General features: G+C 44.3%; 1 protein-coding gene across 1 annotated transcript in view; it reads left to right on the top strand.

Moving 5' to 3' along the window:
* The window catches only part of vwa5b1 (von Willebrand factor A domain containing 5B1), a 24649-nt gene extending 7062 nt beyond the window's left edge, over positions 1–17587 (top strand). Inside the window, exons 8-21 of the mRNA XM_062542010.1 lie at positions 717–827; positions 1221–1423; positions 3043–3157; positions 3627–3812; positions 4092–4293; positions 4539–4738; positions 6456–6768; positions 7204–7506; positions 7823–7960; positions 8350–8481; positions 9901–9975; positions 10280–10349; positions 11342–11465; positions 15113–17587. Of these exons, the coding sequence (XP_062397994.1) occupies positions 717–827; positions 1221–1423; positions 3043–3157; positions 3627–3812; positions 4092–4293; positions 4539–4738; positions 6456–6768; positions 7204–7506; positions 7823–7960; positions 8350–8481; positions 9901–9975; positions 10280–10349; positions 11342–11465; positions 15113–15892 (2952 nt within the window). The 3' untranslated portion in view covers positions 15893–17587. The remainder of the gene's footprint in view (positions 1–716; positions 828–1220; positions 1424–3042; positions 3158–3626; positions 3813–4091; positions 4294–4538; positions 4739–6455; positions 6769–7203; positions 7507–7822; positions 7961–8349; positions 8482–9900; positions 9976–10279; positions 10350–11341; positions 11466–15112) is intronic.
* Positions 17588–18253: the final 666 nt, after the last annotated feature.

The raw sequence follows: 18253 nt of genomic DNA, 5'->3' as shown, positions 1-18253 counted from the left end.
CTAATGATAATATCACTCCCCCGGCTCGCTCGCATCCCAGCGAAATGGCTTGATCCCTGGAGAGAATGTCACACATCAACGCTGAGCGGCATTCATGTCTCTGAATCAAAGGGGAATGTAAATGTAATTTTTTTTTAAAAAGAAATGCCGTGTTATATCCTAGGGCAAATATATAGGACAAATTTGAATGCAACATCAAAATTACCCATTCTGTGGTTGATCTCCAATTTCAATAATCTGTTATCTCTCCATCCCTCTTTGCAACTGTGGTTACCGATTGAAATCCTTGTTTTGGTGTCAGATCTAATAATACTATTATAATTGGACCATTCTTTGCTCCATTAACATTATGAATGGGTTTCTACATTCCCCTTTGGCCCTTGCAGGAGGATGTTTGATGTGTTATTAGCCTGGTGGAAGCACCTTGTGTTAGTACAATCAATTCTGCACAAGCCCAATGAGAATATCCCTCCAAACTCACACTCATAAGTAAAAGGTCACTGATGAACATCAGCACTCAAACATGGATTTCAGTGTGAGCTTTTTATTTTTATAGTTCCTCTGACCTTTCCAGACTGACCACTTTTCACCTCTGTTTCCTGCAGCTGTCCTTTCGCTCCATCATCCTACTCTGGCTAATATTGCGCCCACTTTTTTTTTTGCCAACGACTCTGAGTGTGCTCGGCAACATAAAAGCTTTTCAAATGTCCCCACAGGATGTCATGGTGGTGATTCTGAAGAGCCTCTTCCCAGCCTGCTTGTTCAATATCATCGGCTTTGGCTCCTCGTTCAAAACACTCTTCACCACCAGTCAGCCCTATGATGAGGTAGGAGGCTAGAACATGACAACAGGGCTGTCATATGGACTGATTTCTCTTCATACCAGTCCCAGCAAGATATGGTTACGGTTTGTTGGGATTATTGTGGCCAAAAGGGACATTGACATCTCGAAAATTGTTTAAAATTGCTGTAATTTTGATAATAAATGTAATTTCAAAGAAGGCAGACATTCTATATCTTTTAGTTTAGTTATATTGTAAATAAGGGAAAATTAGTTTTTCAAGGAATCCTTTCATGATATTGCATGATTGGACAAAAAGAGACTAACCATAGTTCTGCTATGGACAAAACGGACGAAATGCCTTCAGAATGCAATGTGCTCCCTCTTCAGCCGTGCGCAGACTGAATAGGAACGCCAACTGTATTTCATTTTGGCACAGGACAACCTGACCATGGCCTGTGAGCACATCAGCAACATCCGGGCTGACATGGGCGGCACCAACCTCTTAGCGCCTCTCAGCTGGGTCCTGCGGCAGCCCATGCACCGGGGCCACCCACGGCTGATCTTCCTCCTCACTGACGGGGCGCTCAGCAACACGGGCAAGGTCATCGACCTGGTGCGCCGCCATGCCCGCTTCACCAGGTACTGTACACCCACCACTGTTCGCAACGCAGGCCATTAAAGGTATACTATGCAATGTTTTTCAGTTAATCAATTCGTTCCATACTGTTATATATGATTAAATGTGTCATTACCGGTCGAACGGTGTTTTTTTTGGCCGCTCTAGTGGTCTGTAGCGGTAAAACCACACTTGCAACTTCAGGAGACACCGGGCACGCACCCATGCTCTACTCCAGGAAGTGTCATGTAAAGTCTCATGAAAAGGCACGGCAGACTGACCGATTGAGGAGTTTTGTCAAATATACACGCTAAAGCTGTAGGGGAAGCTCTGCAGAGAAATATGCAAGCATAAAACGAGCGAAAATGAAAATGAAATGATGCTCATTGAGCTCAATGCAAATCAAACAGGCTAATAGTCTAACTGGAAAAAAGCACCATGCCAATCTCTAGCTATGGTGAAGGGTATGTGATGATGTGGGGCTATTTTAATTTCAAAGGCCAAGGGAACTTTATCAGGATGCATAATATCCTGGATCCATGAAATAGCTAGCCTTTAAAAATAAAAACATATAAAAAAATCCTCCTGCTCCTATGGGAATTTAACATAGGGGCCAATTACTTATGCAACCTGTATTTAAGGAAGAACATTTATCTATTTACGATACATTCTTCAATCACAAAGAAAATTAGTGTCCTTAGCGGTTTGATTTTTACTCATTTTTTGAATTAAGGCATTACAATCAATTCTCAAAAGATGATTTTATATTCCTCTTTTTAGTCAACTTTAGCATGGGTGTGAATACTTACTATACCCACTGTATATAGTCTATGGCTCAGTAGCGATATTGAGCTGACAGGCATTATTTTGTACGATTGTAGGTCAAAAACAGATGTGAATCAGCCTGTAGAGGATGGTACAATTTTCTCTATGTCATGTAAACATTCTGTCATCAGCGCAGAGAAGGAGGAAGAGCTCTCACACAGATCTGACTGAGGTTATTTTTCCGGTATTTTCTAAACAAACACTAGTGTACATGAGAGAAAGGCTCACTCCAAGAGTGGCATGGCAACCCAATCAAAGTCAAAGCCTCAAGGCAACAGTTTTTTATGAGAACTGAGTCTGAAATATCAATCTTCCTCTCAGAGGCAGACATCCTGGGCCCAGACAGTAAATATATTATAACATATCTCCTCTCTACCTGTACACTTAGCACAGCTGATATCACTAATTATCTGATCTACCTGGCTGCTAATTAGGATGAGCTGGTTTACTAAATGGTTGGATCAAATACTTTGACTTTCTGAACCCAGGATGTCAGCCTTTGTTTCCTCTTGATTGTATGAAAAGTGATCACACTAACACTGTGATCGTGTCTGCTAGCTCCCCCCGTACTGGATAATCCCTCTGAGACAAAAAAAGAGCCGCAGAGGATCTAGCTGAGACAGTAATGCAATATGAACCACACAGAGGAGCCTCAATTAACTGCAATATTGAAGGATATTGAACTGTGAAAAATCCATACTACAAATTACATTTACACCGATAGTGAAATCCAGCAGGCAAAACATGCAATTACCTCAACAAGGATGGCTTATCGTTTGCTAATTCTGAGACATTAATGGTTATCTCGCCTTGACAGGTGCTACACCTTTGGAATTGGGCAAAGTGCCTGCAGAAGACTGGTGCAAGGTTTGGCCACGGTGTCCAAGGGGATAGCAGAGTTTTTCGCCGAGGGAGAGAGACTGCAGCCCAAGGTTCTCATTTTGCAGCAGCATGTTTATCGTTCGCTTCCACATTCACTTATTCTGAATGTCGCAGTAAGGCAATTACCAGGAGGGTTGTAAATTGTAGCCTGTCAGTGTGATATGCAATTAGCATTCATTCTTTTTATTAAACATTTACATTCAGAAGGGAATGATGAATAAATAATGCTTGCATCTTTTTTTGCAAGAGGATATTAAATAATAAGGAAAGGAGGATGTATGGATGTCCTTGTGATTGTACATAATCAAACATACACATACATAAACATACATATACACATACACATACACATACACATACACATACACATACACATACACATACACATGCACATGCACATGCACATGCACATACAAACACATTACAAACACATACATATAACCATAAACATACATGTACATATGCATAGCCTTAATCGACTATGACTAATTGTTGCCTCCAATTAATTCTTTCCATCAGATGATCAAGATCCTAAAGAAGTCCATGACCCCAGTGCTCAGTGACATCTCCATTGAGTGGTTGTTTCCGGATACCAAGGAGGTGCTTCTCTCCCCAGTGGGCAACACCTACCTCTTCCCAGGAGACCGTCTCATTGGCTACTGTGCCGTCTGTGACACGACCCGCTACCATCCCAACCCCAAGTCTGTGAGTGCAGTGAGGGAGAAATCCCAATATCCTGACATACTTTTGGCAGTATGCACATTTAATAACCAACTTCGTGTTCTTGGGCCACTTGGTGTGAAAGAAACATTTAATTGTTAAGAAACTGTTAGGTGTCTGGTGAAATTAGAATTTTTATTTAACCACAACTGTCTCATGGGGCCCAAAAAGTTTTTACAGGTCTGATTAGTTAGACTTTCCCTGTTTAACTTGATAAAGAGGGACTTCTTGAGGACCTTGGTGACCTCCTCCTCTCTCCATCAGGACAAGCGCAGACGCTACAGCATGATGCGCTCCAACGAGTCCGCCAGCTCGGTGTTCTACCACTCCCAGGATGAGGACCCAGCCAAGAGCGCCTCGGAATGTCCAGCCACGCAGAGGGACATGCATACCGGAGTTCTGTTTGATGGTTACCAGGACACCATGTCTGAGAGCAGTCCACTCGCTGCTGAGCACGACTCCATGGGTAACGCTGTGCAGTGTGCACACTTTGAAGGATGCATTCTTTGAAGGATGCATTTTTTTTACACAGTAATGCCATTGCTGGGAGTCAACGGGTTTGAACAGCTATGACATCCCACTGACATGTGATACTGAGAGCTAATGAGAGCTACAGACTCTATATTATGATGAATGCATTGAATTATTTTCTATCTCTCATGTCATGGATGTTCTGTACATCTGGATTGACTGGGTTTTGTGTCCGAACAGGAATGGACCCACAAACGTCACCAAGACGGCGGGCCTACAGCACAAACCAGATAACCGATTACAACCCAGCGAAGCGGGTGTACACCCCCAGTGACCCGAGCTCTGTGGTGGGGAAGAACCCTTTGAGGAGAGCCAAAATCCAGGAACTGATTAATCCGACAAACCCTGACCATGGAGCTCAGTGGAAATTAGACTATCAGGTCTGTTAACCCTGAGTGAACTTCTCATAACTGTCAGCAAAACTAATGATTGAAGTAAAATACATGCAAAACCCAAGAAATATCTATTGCTAAAGTAACAGTTTGACTAGATACATGTGCAGGATTGATCTGATAGAACCAGAAAACAGTAGGCTGGGTGAACCCTACCGGGACTTCCAGCGAATTTGGATTTCGCCCGGCAGCTCAGGCTGGAAACCTGCACATATATCTCTTCTGTTCTCTGCCAGAACCTTTGGCTCAAATCAGAAACTAGCTTATCCAAAAGACGCACCGGATCGTTGGTCTGATTGGTTGAAGGACTATCCAAGCCTACAGAGAGTTATTTGAACGATGCCCATTGATCACGCCTCTTGTGCAGTAGAAACAAAGCATAGCCTCCCCATACTAATGTTCAATCCTAAAAAACTGAGCTTAGTATGGTGATAGCCAGACTAAGAAAACAGCACGTTCACCTTTAACTTCATAATGTCATCATCATCATGTACGTGTATCTACTGTAATTAGGGTAAAAAAGAAAGGTGCAGACTGGAAATTAAGGTCTTGGTGTGCTTCACCAAGTTCCTAAAATAGTAATATTACTGTATTATGGCAAACACAACCCCCAAACACCTATTTCAATTTAGATGGCAATCTAATTTCATGGTGTGTCATGTTGTGTCTGTCTAACAGAATTATGAAACCAATCTTGATCCCTCCCTTTCCCGCTGTGGCAGCTAGAACCTCAAATAGCTAATCCAAAATGAGCCGTCAGGAAGAGAGACCTCCCTCACAAAGGATCAGGTTGCATGTACCCTGATGAGTGCCGTGCCGTGATGAGATCTCTAAATGCAAGGACACGTTTGTCACGATTCAAATGGTCCCTGGCTAGTCAGTCAGAAAAAAATACATTAGGAACTGTCAAAAAACGGCACAAGCATGGGCATTGCCATGGCAGCAAACATGCAGACAATGGGGTGACAGAAATAGGCGATCAGTCTTTTGATGTGCAACCCTTAATGACTGGTACAATCATTTCCTGCATTTTGGCTGAGGAGAGGGCCAATATATATGATAAATACCCAGTGTGCCTTTGGCTAACTAAAAGGCAAGCTCATGCACATCTCTCCGTCTCAGTCCTTATTAGCATCATTTTCTGAGGTAGCCGGCGAGAACAATCCAAGTCCATATTTATGGATTTCTTTCACGTCTCACGTAATGAGCCTTGTCACCAGCATGTAAGGGAGCCTGAAGTGAATCTCCCACAAAGAGAAAAATCCAATAGCTGCAATCAAACTACCATTAATCTCAATGGCTTTACCCCAGAGACACAGAGATGGGGGTAAATCAGAGGGAAATGTCAAATAAATCAGCCTTCAGGATTAAGGAAGCTGAGCTGGAGAGTTCCGTTTATCTCTGGATGTATGAAGGATGTATGAAGGTCTCCAGTAAGATGTACATTTACTGACAGTATAAAATGAAAAAGGCATTTGTTGTGGCCATCATGAGACTATGAATCTGTGTGTGTGGGTGGGTGGGGGGCGTTGTGTGTTTGTGTGTGTATGTGTGTGTGTGTGTGTGTGTGTGTGTGTGTGTGTGTGTGTGTGTGTGTGCATGTGCAAGTATGTGTGTGTGTGTGTGTGTGTGTGTGTGTGTGTGTGTGTGTGAGTGAACGTACCTCCAGTATCTTGTCTAAATTGCGCGACGTGTTCCTCCGCAGCCACAGCTGGCTAGCCTGTGTGCCACCGCCTCCAGGGGCCACACTGCTGGATGTGATCGCTCCTCATTACTGCAGCAGGAGCAGCAGCAGCAACAGCAGCAGGAGGAGGCGGCGGGGCGGACACTGGCAGAGCAGGACCTCACTCAGCCCTGTGGCAGACCCCAGCCAGTGGGCCGCAGCCCAACCCCAGCACCAGCCCCAGCCCCAGCCCCAGCCCCGGCCACAACGCCAACCCCAGCCCAGGTCTCCGGCCTGGAGAACGGATCCAGGTCCTCCTCGGAGAGCCCCTCTGTGGGAAGCACTGGAGAGGGAGGTCAGTCAGGCGCAGGAGAGCAGATGACAAGCAGATATCTAGCACTGATCATGTCATGCCCTGTAATAAATATGCCATATTATAGGCTTGGACTGTGGGTCCACTAGCTTTGCCTGGCCACTTATTTCTCAAACTACTAGTATAGGCCACTTCCCTGTGTCGGAGTGTGGGAACAAACAGTAGGATGAGAAAGCAGATGTTATCCAACAGGCTTTTGTTTTCTGTGAAGTCGCGGAGCCTTGACTGCATCCACAGCAGGTCCCCCCCGGCCGGCAGCCTAATGGAAAATCTAATTTAGATTCTCTGCCACATCAGATAATGGTGCCAGACCAATTGAAATGCATTCTGCGGCTAACGGCCATCTGTGTAGCATTACGCTCATCAGCGTAGCCGTGTCCTGTTAGCTGTGTTTGTTTTTCTCGCCGCTCATTTTAGACGGGTACGCACATCAGCTGTGTGAGGCGGAGACTCCCCAGGACCCCCACGTGGCCGGCGGCGGCGGCGGCAGCGCGGCCGGTCCAGGCCAGGGGGACTGCAAGGCGGTGGTGTCCGGGCTGCTGTGCGGCAAAGAGGTCAAGTGGGAGGTGCCCTTTGACATGGAGGAGTACCTGCAAGGTCGCGAGCGGGAAGAGAAAGTGCACGAGGACCTGTGGAACGAGACGTTCCATCACCTGGCGGCCCACTCCATCATTCAGGACTTTGAGCAGATGGCGGAGAGGGAGTGTGAGATTGAACACGGTAAGGACATTTACTGTAGAATGGGCTCAGCACCAGGGTTGGGTATTGAGAATCGAGAATCTGTCATTCAGAAAGACCATTGGTTAGCTAGCTCATTTAAAATATCCTAAACTTTTTTGACCCTGCGTCTTACAAGAATCGGAATCGAGAATCGTTAGGAACCGGAATCGAAACAAGGAATCGAAATCGGAATTGACACATGCTACATTCACATTCACTTGTCTCATTGTTTCCCTTGTTGAGATGCAGAAACATGGGCTGATCTTGAAGTAGCGTGACCGTAAGTGGTGCTGACGGTGTTGATCTGATCTCACAGGGTCTGGCCGCAGATACCAGCTGTATGCAATCCACACGAGCAAAGCCTGCAATATCCTGAGCAAATTCACAGCGTTTGTGCCCATAGACCTGGATACTAATGAATATTTACCGACCTCCATTGAGTACCTGAATGTGGGTGAGTCATACAATTGTGTTTTGCGCTACACAGCCTGCCAAGATCACAGTCCTTTGCAGAATATTACACACACATCAAAGACACCACGCAGAGATTAAAAAAGTGCTCTTGTTCTCCCGCTAATATGGTTATGCCTTGCTTAAGCTTTCTTCAGCAGTGTGTGTGTGTGTGAGCCTCATTGTTTACGCACACACAGAACACAGATCATGTTTGTATATCCACTGGATGTTTTCAGGCGAGGACTCAAAAGGCAGGGATGCACTGTTGTGCTCTAGATGAGTCTCTTTTAAACAGATGCGTCAAAACAAAAATATATCAGAAAAAGCAGGACAAGTTCACACTTATAGACATACAGTAAGTCTTTGCTGAAAAAGGTGTTTACTTTACAGGCGAGGACTCAAAGAAAGGATCCCAGTCGAGCTCCCGCTCAGGAAGCAGGAAGAAGCAGGGCTACTCCATTGGCCTGGGACGCTCTCAATCAGGCTGCATGTCAGAAGCGGAGGATGGCTTACAGGCTCCAGGTAAAGAGTTTTTTATTACAGTACATCCGCCAAGGAGGTTATGTTTTCATCTGGGTTTGTTTGCTTGTTTGTTTGTCTGTCTGTCTTTCTGTTTGTTTGTTTGTCTGTTCGCAAGATAACTCAAAAAGTTATGGATGGATTTCGATGACATTTTCAGGGAAGGTCTGAAATGAAGAAGAAACGTTTACATTTTGGGAGTGATCCGTATCACCATCTTGATCCAGAAGGCGGTTATGTTTTCGCTTGGTGGAGGTCTGCGCTCTCTGAGTGCTTTTCTTATTAATCCAGTTCAGTGTATGAAGCAACTTTTTGGTCTGTGGTGTTGTTGGTTAGACATGATGCTTTGGGGATAGCCACTAAATTGGAGGCCAGTTCCTCTGTCACTCTTCCTCTCTGAGTCACACTTCCTCTCTGAGTACACTTTTAAGTGCAGAATCACAAAAACACCAATGACAGTTACGCAGTTCCTGGCAACCTTGAATAGAAGGCTTACTCAGAACAGTCATTAAGCGGGCAGCACTATCAAGCAATTTCATCTTTGTGTTCTTTTTGGGAGGACACTGATAGTACATTATATTAGTGAATTTCCCGGATGAAGGAGACTGTTTGTACTGTTGTTGGCACAACAACAGTACAAAAGAACCAGACTGCATTTTTTTTCAGTGTCCAATTTGGCCCTGTCCTTTGTTTCATCTTGGGGAAGAAAATCTTCCCAAATGCAGCATTCACGGAAATTGCACATTACGAAAAACAAGGTGACAAATCGGCGATATACTTTTCACGCTCATCTCCTGAACGGCTTTGTCAGAGTCTGTGAGCTGAGGCATTCCTTAATCCCACCGTGAAGTCATTCACAAGCTGTAATGTTTCATAGCTAAATGTCAACAGTGTCACGGAGTTAGCAGAAATCTCTTGAGTGCGCAGCTACTTGCTCTTCTGTGTTTTATGTCTGGGTTGAGAGAGAGATATTAAATGGCAGTTATAAAAATGTTGAGGCAGCAACACTTCAGATTAATTTAACAGTGGCAGAGGTACAGTACATCATCAAAATGAGCTCGGAAATAAAACAGCAGTCTGTGCAGAGGCAGACAGTGCCAGTACACTTCCATGTATATTGTGACAATGCATCATATGGTGCTTTAATTTGATTGATTGGCAATCGGCAACTGGCATAGCAGAGATCAATGAGCAAAGCCAGCCATACATGATAAGAAATTAGGTAATAAGATGCATAAGATGCTCAGTGCTTCTTAGCGGGTCCCTTAAATGATCCTGATGTTGTTCATTGTTGGTTGGTTTGCTTGCATTGTGCACCAATAAAACCATGGTCCTACCGTATGTGTTTAAAGTTATTGCCTTGTCAGACTGTTTGTCTCTAGTGTAACCCCATCATCTGTATTCCTGTGTGTGTTTTTCTAGTCCCTGATGACGGCCCCTCCCCATGTGGAACTCCATCATCAACATCGGGATGGGAAACATACAGATTCACAGACGGTGACGTGCAGTATATTCTTCATCCATCACCCAATCTCCTTCACGTGCCACTGTTGTGACCCAGTGAATCACTAATTGATGTTGAATGTTTGAAAAATAAACAGCTCTACTGACTTGACTTGACTTGACTTGACACATGGCATTCACATGTGCAGACATAAGACATGTGGCCCGTGTGCATTGTCCCCGGTCTGTCCTGTGTGTGTGTGTGTGTGTGTGTGCTGGGTGAGTGTTTGTGGGCTGAATAGGCTGGGCATGAATGGAAGTGTACTGTAACCTGCTGGCTCTCTCTCCTCTCTTTCAGCCTCTCAGAGGAGTCCGTCCGTGACCTCGGAGCACTCGCAGAGATCCGTGGAGAGCCTCTTCTCCGCCAGGTGGGTGAGGGAGACATGAACAATCAGGTCACACACACACACACACACACACACACACACACACACACACGAATATCAATATACTTTCTCTCTCTCTCTCTCTCTCTCTCTGACACACACACATGAATACAAATATACTCTCTCTCTCTCTCTCTCTCTCTCTCTCTTTGTCACACTCGCACACACACACACACACACACACACACACACACACACAAATATACATAAATACATAATAAAGAAGGTCAGCAAAGTCCTCACAGGCAAGTCCTCATCAAAGTCCTCACAGATTCAGACTTGCACATACTGCAGACACAGACATACATGCACACACACACACACAATAGTATTGATACATTGTAGGCAATTCCTTAAAGCACAACAATCTCATGTGTAGGCTCTTGTTTATTCTTGTTTATATACATTACTTGCTAGAGAGCAGAGAACGGTGTCAAAAGACCTAGACTGAGGTGGTGTTTGTAACGTCAGCCTCTCAAGGAAAAGTACTGTATGTGGAATTCCTCTGTCTCCTGCCTCTGCAAAACACACCTGCCTCCCTTTTGTGTGTCTGGCACCATTCATGCAGCGTGTGTGTAATGGCTCCTTGGATTCCCTTTCACGTCTTTGTCTGGCCGTCCCTGAAAGCCTCGGTGGGGTTCACTTTTCTCCACCGCTGGCTGCGTGTGGCTGCCATCAACCTGAGGGTCACACGGTGTCACCAGTGGCTATTCACTGCACAACTGCCTGGGTCTGCGCTGTATTGGATTTGAATCGAGGGCTGTTGGTAACGCTTACAAGTACAGGGGCTTTTCTTCTTACTTTCGTGACTCAGAAGAGCCGCCGCGCCTGGTCTGACTGAGCCACTAGACCTGGTGTAATCATAGCCTTGGCTCCGTTCACACAGACTGTGGTGTTTTTGGAACTCTCTGTGTGTGTGTGCGTGTGTGTGTGTGTGTGTGTGTGTGTGTGTGAAATCTGCGTCTCCCCCCTAGGCTGAGCCTCACGCGGACCAGGCTGCTGACCAAGGCAGCGCGCGGCTTCATGAGCCGGAGCCAGAGCAAGACCAGCGAGTCAGCGGGTGACGGTGACAACGACAGCAAAGACTACATCCCCCTGGTGGGTCACTACCAAACAAACGTCACACAGACCAGAGACTATGTTAGAGAAAGACATCACAGTTGCCACTGCACACTTACGATTCCACATTTGCTTGATGTTTGATGTTGCAAAACTAAAAGTGAGAGTCAAACTTTTAAACACTCCACTTTCAAACACGTCACTGTCTAAGATCTGAAGATCACATTCAAGATACTTTTGTAATTTATTTTCTATTGAGACTAATTATCTGCGTAGGTGATTATTTCTGCAAAGAGGCCCTTTTGACTCTTGTTTCCTTTGATAGGTCTTACCACATGCAGTACAAACCGCCCCTGCTGGTGTATTTCTGCATCTAAGGCCATTCGCTTGTCTATTCTTAGCCCTGACGTCTATGTCAAGAAAGAACATGAACATTACAGAAGCACAGGCAGATAATTATTCACACCAAATAATATATGAGGTTTGGAACAAATAAAATAAATATGAAAAATATAAATAACTCTGATATAACCTGGAAAGATTGGCTAAATACAACACCAACACCATTACCACCAATAAGAATCTGCGTCTCATGCAATACAAGCTCAAAAATCAATGTTCGAAGACCGGAACAAGAGCTGGAAAAGCTGTGTGTGTGTGTGTAACACTGAAATTCTGGGAAATTGCACCTTTTAGCGCTGAAATGGAATGCCTCCCTAATAGTCATTATTGAAGGCCTAACCACTTAACGCATGGTCCGCCACTGATGTGCAGGGTGTGCCAACTTTTTTTATGAGATCGAGAAACCCCCTTAGAGACAAAAGTATGTATGAGTGTGCTTTAGGATCCTGTGAAGGAGAGGAATTCTGTTACTAGTAGGAATTGTACTCTGATTGGAGTATGAAATTGGAGTATGCTGGTTGTGGTTACATATGCGGCTACATATGTATGACTTTGTGATGGAAATAACTATATCTAAAAAGAAATCACATGAACAAGCAGTTGTGAGGAAGAAAACCCAATGCTGAACCACTTTACAGCATATCTCCTTAACTCTCTCAACTGATTAATTGACCTGCTATGTTTCATTAGAGTGACAGTGGGAGTGAAATTGGGACGTTTCCTTGATTGTTATTGTCCAATTCTAACTTTAGATCATGACAATTATGTCTGTGCTTTGTCCATATGTACCATATTCACCCAAAGCCATAGCATTTTGTAAAATACAAAACTATTGAATATCTCTTCCTTTGTAAATGTCCTGGAATCATTACTCTTAGACTGAGCTAGCAATTGATTACTTGACTGTAGAGTCTGATAATTACCTTCTGAACTTCTTCATCATGATTGTTTACTCTATTGAACTAAATTGAGGTAAGTCTGCTAGAATCAATAGCACCAATCAGTCACCAATCAATATAATAGCAGTGGATACGAGAAATAGTGTGTTGAACAAATATGTGTGTGTGTGTGTGTGTGTGTGTGTGTGTGTGTGTGTATTATATACAGTGAGGAGAATGTGTATTTGGTACCATGCTAAAGTTGCCTAAAAAGAGGAATATAAAATCATCATATGACAATTGATTTTAATGCCTTAATTCAAAAAATGAGTAAAAACCAAACCGCTAAGGACACCAATTTTCTTTGTGATTGAATAATGCATCGTAAATAAATAAATATTCTTCTTAAATGCTAGGTGGAAGGAAGTATTTGACCCCCTACTGTATGTAACCCTATGGGAATTTAGGGTTAACATAGGGGCAGGAAGAGTTTTATTTTTAAAGGCCATCTACAGTGCCTATAGAAAGTCATCATACCCTTTTGAAATAGTTACTTTTTTTGTCTTACAGCCTGAAATCAAAACCCATTTAAAAAAAAATCTTTTCCAGTTTTATTAACAAATTTAGCTGTACAACATCAAAATAATGAAAAAAAAGTAAACAGTTCTGAAAATTAATAAAAAATTAAAAACTAGAATAACAGGGTTGGAAAAGTCATCATACCCCTGACTTAATACTTTGTAAAGCTTCCTTTTGCTTTCATTACAGCCATCAATCTGTTTGGATATGTCTCTATTATAGCTTTGCACACCTAGATAGGGGAATATTTGCCCAATTTTCCGTACAGAAATGCTAAAATGTAGTCAAATTCTATAGGGAATGGTGATGGACTGCTCTCTTCAAGTCAATCCACATATTTTCTATAGGATTTAAGTCAGGGCTCTGACTTTGCCACTCAAGGATATACACCATCCTATCCTTAAGCCACTGCTTCGTTCTTTTGGCAGTATGTTTAGGATTATTGTCGTGTTGGAAGGCGAATGACCTCCCCATCCTCAGCTGTCTAGGAGAGGGACACAGGTTTTCCTTAAGAATGTGGGTGTACTTGGCAGCATCCATTTTCCCTTCTATCCTGACCAATTGCCCAGTTCCCGCTGAAAAGAAACATCCCCACAACATAATGTTGCCCCCACCATGCTTCACACTAGGTATGGTGTGTTTTGGGTGGTGTACTGTGTTGGTTTTCGCCAAACATTGCGCTTGGAGTTCAGTGCAAAAACACATCTGGAATATTCTGGTACCATGTGGAAAAAGCTTATATGGTCAGATGAGACTAAGATCGAACTTTTTGGAGACTAAGATTGAAATTTTTGGACTGAGCTCCAGGCGCTAACCAAACACAGTATACACACCAAAACACACCCAAAACACACCATACCTACTGTGAAGCATGGTGGGGGCAACATTATGCTTTGGGGATGTTTCTCTTCAGCGGGGACTGGGCAATTGGTCAGGATAGAAGGGAAAACGGATGCTGCCAAGTACACCAAAATTCTTGAGGAAAACCTGCGTCCCTCTCCTAAACAGCTGAGGATGGGGAGGTCATTTCGCCTTCCAACACGACAAAAATCCTAAACATACTGCCAAAAGAACAAAGCAGTGGCTTAAGGATAGGATGGTGAATATCCTTGAGTGGCAAAGTCAGAGCCCTGACTTAAATCCTATAGAAAATATGTGGATTGACTTGAAGAGAGCAGTCCATCGCCATTCCCCACAGAATTTGACTAAATTTTAACAATTCTGCACGGAAAATTGTAAATATTCCCCTGTCTAGGTGTGCAAAGTTATAATAGAGACATATCCAAACAGATTGATGGCTGTAATGAAAGCAAAAGGAAGCTTGACAAAGTATTAAGTCAGGGGTATGATGACTTTTCCAACCCTGTTATTCTAGTTTTTAATTTTTTATTAATTTTCAGAACTGTTGACTTTTTCTTCATTATTTTGATGTTGTACAGCTACATTTGTAAATAAAACTGGAAAAGATTTTTTTTCTAAATGGGTTTTGATTTCAGGCTGTAAGACAAAAAAAGTAACTATTTCAAAAGGGTATGATAACTTTCTATAGGCACTGTATTTCATGGATCCAGGATATTATGCATCCTGATAAAGTAAATTAGCCCCACATCATCGCTTACCCTTCACCATAGCTTGAGATTGGCATGGTGCTTTTTTCAGTAGGCCTTTTAGCCTGTTTGATTTGCATTGAGCTTAATGAGCATAAAACAGCCTAATAGATAAAAAATATACACACACACACACACATATATATATGGGTTAGTTGGCTCACAGTCCATTTCCACCCATGTGTGTGTGTTTACTTCCTGCTCTTTGTGTTCATGGCAGGTATCCTTACAGTTAGCCTGCGGGGCCTTTGCGCTGGACAGTGCTCTGTGTGAGACCATCGGCGTGCCCATGAACAAGCTGAAGTGGACGTCCCCCTTCAGCAGCCACCGCCACAGCCTGCCGCACCTCTCCCACTCCAGCGGCAGCCGGCGGGACGAGAGCCAGGACGACGCCGGCGGCAGCGGTGGCGGCAGTGGCAGCAGCAGCGGGATCAGCAGCAGCGGCGGCGGCGGCGTCCACCTCTCCCTGGACCCCGAGATGAAGCCAGACGCCGAGCTGAGCCTCAGCAGCCACAGCCCTTCAGCTCGGAGCCCTCGCAGCCCTCGCAGCCCCAGAAGCCCGCACAGCCCCCGCATCGACGCCGGCTCCCCCTTCCTCGCCGCCCACCCGTCCACCTCCTCCACCACCTCCTCCACCTCCTCCACCTCGCAGGAGCCTCCTCACTCGCCCGGCTCCTCGCTGATGGACAGCGGCCACGGCTCCTCCGAGGCGGCGGAGCGGGGGGGGACGACCCCCGACGCGCAGGGCCTGCTGCCCGAGAGCATGGTGTGGGCCACGGCGGTGGCCCTGGCCTGGCTGGAGCACAGCTCGGCCAGCTACTTCATCGAGTGGGAGCTGCTGGCCGCCAAGGCCAGCATGTGGCTCAGCGGCCAGAGCGTCCCCGAGGGCCGCGACCTCGCCGCCGTCAAGGCGGCCGCCAACCAGCTCTTCATCATCCTCAGGCACTGGGACGAGAACCTGCAGCTCAACATGCTGTGCTACAACCCCAAAAGTGTGTAGTGTAGCCGCCGGCGGGTGGAAAAAGTGAAGCGCTCTGGATGCCTCTGTCGAGCTGTGCTATGCCAACCACTGGGAGCTGCTTCTCTTTGCATGGGAAGGGGAGCGTGTGCTCCGCTATGCCAAGGTTTTTTTTTGGTTTTTCGAGGAATGCTAAAATGATGTCACATCCTGGAAGCCCTGAAGGTCGTTGTCGTTTGAGTCGCTAATATACTTTGATGTATAGTGGAACAGTGCAATGCAGTGGAATGTCAGTCAGTCAGTAAGTTGTGCATTGTGATTATCATATATGGGTTCAGCACACCAATCAGCCAGTCTCATCTCATTACTGAGCAAAGACGGACTCTTAACGGCATCATACAGTAATTAGCCATGTCTTCTGGAGGTACTGTAAGACTGACAAACCTGGAAGAGAATGTTTTCAGTTTGTACGAGTTTACTGTAGTCGCGTCCCTATTTTCCGTTATTACTTGCCTGTACAAGTGTATTCTATGTGTACTCATACTACTGTGAGAATAACTTGTTTACTGTAAGCAGTGGCAAGCAGATGTTTTGCTCTGACATGTAATTTGTAAACCTGTGAAGCGTATCTATATTCAACTTAAATGTAGCAAACCTTAATTGAATGTGTTATGCTTTACCTCTGTGAAACTTCAGTGCAAATGTAGTCTGTAGTTGCAATTACATCACTTTGACCCCCTCTAAATGCAGATCACAATATGAATGGAATGTGGCAGCTAATAACTTAATCAAATGCTTCAATATGGTAAAATTAAGGATCATACTACGTATTTGACTTAAGCAGTCATATATTTAGAGATTCTCAGATGACAAAATGACTTATCCTAATTAACCAGAGGCCATTTTGATTTCTATTCTAGAGTTTGCCCTATGATATGCTGGCTGTGCTCAGACCATAAGTGCCTGTCTTTTCTGACATTAAAACATGAAAGACTCAGTGGGCTGTTGCAATGTATGGCATGTTTCAACCGAAGCAAAATATCTGTGCAGTTTTAAAAGTTTGTTTGTGTTGTGTTTCCACGGTTTCTCAGTGCTTTCAATTGCTGGATGATGTCACTGTCTATTTTTCTAAGCTGAAAAAAAAAAATCTAAATCAAGGATGGGAACATGCACACATCTACAAATATCACAGATGTGTTCTGATCCCCATGACATCATTTTCTCTTCCTGTTTTGTATTTAAAAAATATTTGTTGATGTTCAAGTGTGTATTAGGAATGCTAAACTTCAATATGATTTCAGTGAATTCACAATTCTGTTTTAGTTTTACTTTATTGCTGTCACTTGCATGCACTTGTCAGAGTTTTGACACTCGGTGTTACTCAGGTATTGCTTTTGAATCAGCCTGATGGAGGACAGGGCCGACATATACGCAGCTGTCTGTGCTGTGAGACAGGAGTGTGGTGTTTTGTTTGGACTGGTCAGTGTGACACATGAGATAGACACCTAGACATCAGCCCTCCATGACCTGACATCTCATCTAACGTGACCATTTCGTCTCATTTTTATAGTGGCTTTCTTGTTCGGAGTGGACTCTGTTGGTGGTGAAGTGTGGCTGTTTATCTTGCTGTGCTTCTTTCTGGACATGCACTGTTTAACAGCTTTCTATTTCCTAGAGTCAGTTTGCAGATAGTTGTGCAATGATGATCTATGTAACTGCATGTAATAAAGTTCCAGTGCAGAATATCTGATGTACCACCTGATTATTTTCAGTTATTCAATTCTGCTCTCAGCACATTGCTAGGAGGCAGGTCACTATCCTGTTAAAAAAAAAATCTAATATTTAAAGAAAAAAAAAAAAAAGACCCTCATTTTCTATCATAGATTGTAAAGAAAAATGGCTCTGGAGTGTTATTTTAGTCAACTAGAGCAATTGAAAAGCAATACTTTTTGTAGCCAGTAGATGCTGCACCACACTGAAAATCCGAATGGGAAGGGCGGTGCCTACTTTTTGAGCCCAGTGTTTCTCATATGGCTGGTATGGAACATACAGTACAACACATGGCATCATGCCCTGCATGGGCAATACAACGGAGAGCCTTAAACCAAGCAGCATCACACAGCAATTCCTCTATTGCACCCTAGTGGTGTCAAAAAAGGAAAGGTAGCCACATGCCACATGATCAAGCCTGATGACTGCAGAATGAATGAAGAGGTTCTGTATGGTATACACTACAGGAGTCTTGTAAGACCCTTGTAAGCTGAGAAGGCTGGCCGACTGAGAAGGGTGAAGATCAAAGCATGATGCTGCTGTTGATGAGTGGTGTAAACAGAGACAGAGTGTGTGTGCGATACTCACACATGCAGACTACACACAAAGACACCGTGAGGCCGGTGTGTCAGG

Source organism: Sardina pilchardus, chromosome 7 (assembly GCF_963854185.1).
Source record: "Sardina pilchardus chromosome 7, fSarPil1.1, whole genome shotgun sequence".
NCBI lineage: Eukaryota > Metazoa > Chordata > Actinopteri > Clupeiformes > Clupeidae > Sardina > Sardina pilchardus.
The sequence above is the reverse complement of the archived record's forward strand: the minus strand, read 5'-3'. Positions and strand labels throughout refer to the sequence as shown.